The following is a 3,430-nucleotide window of genomic DNA, read 5'->3' on the forward strand; positions in this document are numbered from 1 at the left end:
GGATTGAGACATTATTGACTTGTCTTATAAAAAGAGTACTACTCTCCTCTCTAAAAGAACACAGAGAAAAGCTGATATATCTTCAGGTCTATGAAAAGGGGCTCTTTTAAGAGTAAAATTCACTACCTGGTATTGATTCTACAAAGATTAAGAAGCTTTACATCGTTGTTTCTAAACTGGTGCTTCTAAGCTGTAAAGTAGATACCATAGGTGGTTTGAGATAAGGGATTTATCCTTCCCCCAAAAGACTCTCAGGCTCCTAAAATATATCTATAGCTATTCTAGATGCCCCAGAATCCTTAAATAGGGGACATAGCATTTTATTCTACAACGCTTAATCCCTGGGAGAGGGAACATAGTGGGTTTCCTTTGCACTAATATAGAAATAAGTGAAATCGGCCACCAATGTTCCATTCTCTTGAAGAGGAGCGGGACGGTGAGATGGTACACCAAGCAATGAATGGTGTGCCATTGGCACCAGAATTGGAGGTGGATGTCACAGAGTTAAAGGAAGGTTAAGATAGGATTTTTTTTTCATCATAAGCAAACCCCTCTTGCCTGCTTATCACAAAAGATCAAGGATTATTTGCTTTCTCACTGCTTCTAACACACACATGAGAAAAATAAATCCACTTCCCTCCCCACTCAATGTACCAAAAAATATGCACCCAAAAAAGGAAACTCCACTCAGGTGAGAATATTATGATGGTTGAGACAAGTTTATTGAGAATTTGACAGACACATCGCAACTTAATGATGACAAACGTCACGAGCATGGTGAAAAATTCAAAAGTAATACATGTTTGCGTGGCAAGTTTCTGCAAATGTCCCCATAAACATCATCCAGGGAAGACAGCTGGAGGCATCAAGTGGTTTTTCATTTTCTTCCCTTGAGACTCTGGTGCTAGGTCTGAAAAGCAGTGACTGGGAGGTTGATGAGCACATGAGGACTTGGAATTATGCCTCTCAGCTTTGGGAGAGAAGATTCCATGCCTCGGGTATTTCAGAAAATCAATAAAGAGCAAATGGCCAGAATCTTCTGTAGTCGAAAGCCCCACAGCCATTGTAGCCATAGCCAAAACCATAGCCCACTGGGTAGTGGGTGCTGACATAGCCACAGCCAACATTATACCCCAGGGGGTAGCTGTACCTTTCCCAGTAGCATCCTGGGAAGACAGTGCTGGAGAAGTTGTTATAGCACATGGTGTCTGGAGTTGCAGGCTTAGATAGCAGTGGAATGCGTTTCCTCAGTGTGATGGATTCCTTACTCTCCATCCTTCTTTATATACCCTGGCTATGGGGTGTGGTGAAAAACACAAGGCGTCATTTTCATTGACACCTGTTTGCTTCACGAATAGCTCATTAGTTTGTTTTGCTTGCTTAAGACATCTTTACACTTGCTTAAGAAATTTCTCATGAGATAGAACACAGGGGCAGAATTCCTTCAAATAAGTTGTGTCCCTTCATTAAAATATGCGTTGCAGAGACTTCAAAGCATTGGGTCTTGTAGGTCCTAGACACAAGCCTCTGTGAGCAGGCATTACAATACCAAGAAATTTTCTGAGGTTGTTAACTGTTATTCAGTCCTCTTACTCTTTGAACGTCCATACCACACAGTTGGAATTCAAAAAATATGTGTTGAATAAATTAATAAATGAAATAACAAATACATAGTAAGACCACTTCAAAATGGAGATATTTCTTAGTATTCACCTGATTAAAGAATTCTTTTGCAGTATACAAGACAAATGCCAAAGAGTTCATTGGAAAGACTCCTTTTTTCCCCTCAATCTATAGCTACCCTTTTTACAAAACTGGATACAATTTTAATTTTAATTATAGTACCTGGCTGAACTATATTTAACATCACATTTCTAAACCACTGCCTGAACTAATAATCTTGTGATTATAAAAAAAAAAAAATGGAGCTTGTGGATTGATCCTAGAAATAAATTGTCAAATGTCATCTGTTGGTCTAATATGCTTTTCAAAGTAAATGTTGAAAATAATAACAGGATAAAAACAGAAATATTAATGGGAAATTTTACCTTGAAATGTACACTATTTTTTTCCATTAGATCTAATAAAACCAGATTATCTAACAAATGTGATGATCTGGTAAAGAGCCAGATGACAATATTAAATCAAAGTTATTTCACTTTTAGAATGATCATGCACCCCAGGATTGGGAAAGAAAATCATTCCTCTCTCTAAATGGAAATTTAGTCCTCAAATATGAATTAAAGGAGGAATAAGATTGATCAAACCCATCTTGGGTCATGCAAGACTTAAAAACTTATTCTCAGATACCTGCATTAATATTCCTCGGAATGTCACTTAAGAGAAAATTTACAGAAAATACAGCAAAAGAGGACATATGGCACAGAAATAAAAAGGCACAGAACTGCAAAGAATCATTCTTAGAAAGGCACAGAACAAATACGTATTACATACTAGCCCCGAAAATTTTACTTTAGATTTCAGATGTAAATTTCCTTCTTGTTGCTAGCAGCTAAGACCTAAATTTCTGAAGGCATACAGAGGTCACAGGCTGACTCCAAGGAAAAGGTGAGACACTTGGAAAAATGCAAAACTGTGACAGTGTTTCAACCACTAATTAGTTAATTATAACAGAGGTATTTTTGAAAATACACCCGGCTCTTGCACCATCCTTGTTCATGAACAAAGCTGTATGGCCACCTAGGGTGATTCAGCATTTAAAATTCAAATACCTCATGTGACTTATAGCTAAATAAGACCAGGGAATTACAATTAGCTTCACTCACAAAATATAAAGGCATTCAACAGCAGATCCTTCTCTAAAAATCATAGAATAAATTATTTCTTATTTCTGCCGTCATCACATTGCCCTGCTCCATAAAGAAAAAAACTGATAATATTTGAAAAAAAGAAAAATTGAACAAAAATAGCATCGTACAATGGAAAGAAAAAGATTGAGTTAATGTTAAAATTCAGTTATGATGCTCTGTTTAAATAAGTTCCCCTCTTACTTGCCTACCCAATCTGACAATATGCTAGCTTTGCCCTGCAAGGCACAATACCCAACTCTGTATCTGAGTAGTAATGGTGAATAAAAATTAAAATATGTTGCCTTTTTAAAAACTTAAGCCGTATTTACAAAGAACATTCTGAATTTTCTCTAGAAAACAAGAAAATTTTAGGGAAATACATGATTTATCAAGTTATTTAAAAACAAAATCGGTAGCTAGCTTAATCTTACACTGGGTCTGTGAAAGCTTTATTATAGTATAGGTTTATCTAGGGAGGATCCAGGTTTTGTAGAGCCTGAAGTTTATACAATGTTGAGAAGCCTCTTGATGAAAAACAGTAAACATAAAAATATAAAATTCAGTACAAAAATAAACATTTGCTAAAATGATAAATCACAAATTTAAACACTAATAAAAGT

The 3,430-nt window shown here is 36.1% G+C and overlaps 1 protein-coding gene across 1 annotated transcript; it reads right to left on the reverse strand.

Annotated features, from left to right (window-relative positions):
• Positions 1-1,011: 1,011 nt before the first annotated feature.
• KRTAP8-1 (keratin associated protein 8-1) lies at positions 1,012-1,203 on the reverse strand (the record flags this gene model as incomplete). Its single annotated transcript, XM_082625271.1, has 1 exon — positions 1,012-1,203. One exon carries the CDS (start codon positions 1,201-1,203, stop codon positions 1,012-1,014), a length of 192 nt encoding a protein of 63 aa, XP_082481397.1.
• Between the last annotated feature and the right edge of the window lie 2,227 nt (positions 1,204-3,430).

This window comes from Mesoplodon mirus (assembly GCF_964341445.2).
Source record: "Mesoplodon mirus genome assembly, chromosome: 6".
Taxonomy (NCBI): domain Eukaryota; kingdom Metazoa; phylum Chordata; class Mammalia; order Artiodactyla; family Ziphiidae; genus Mesoplodon; species Mesoplodon mirus.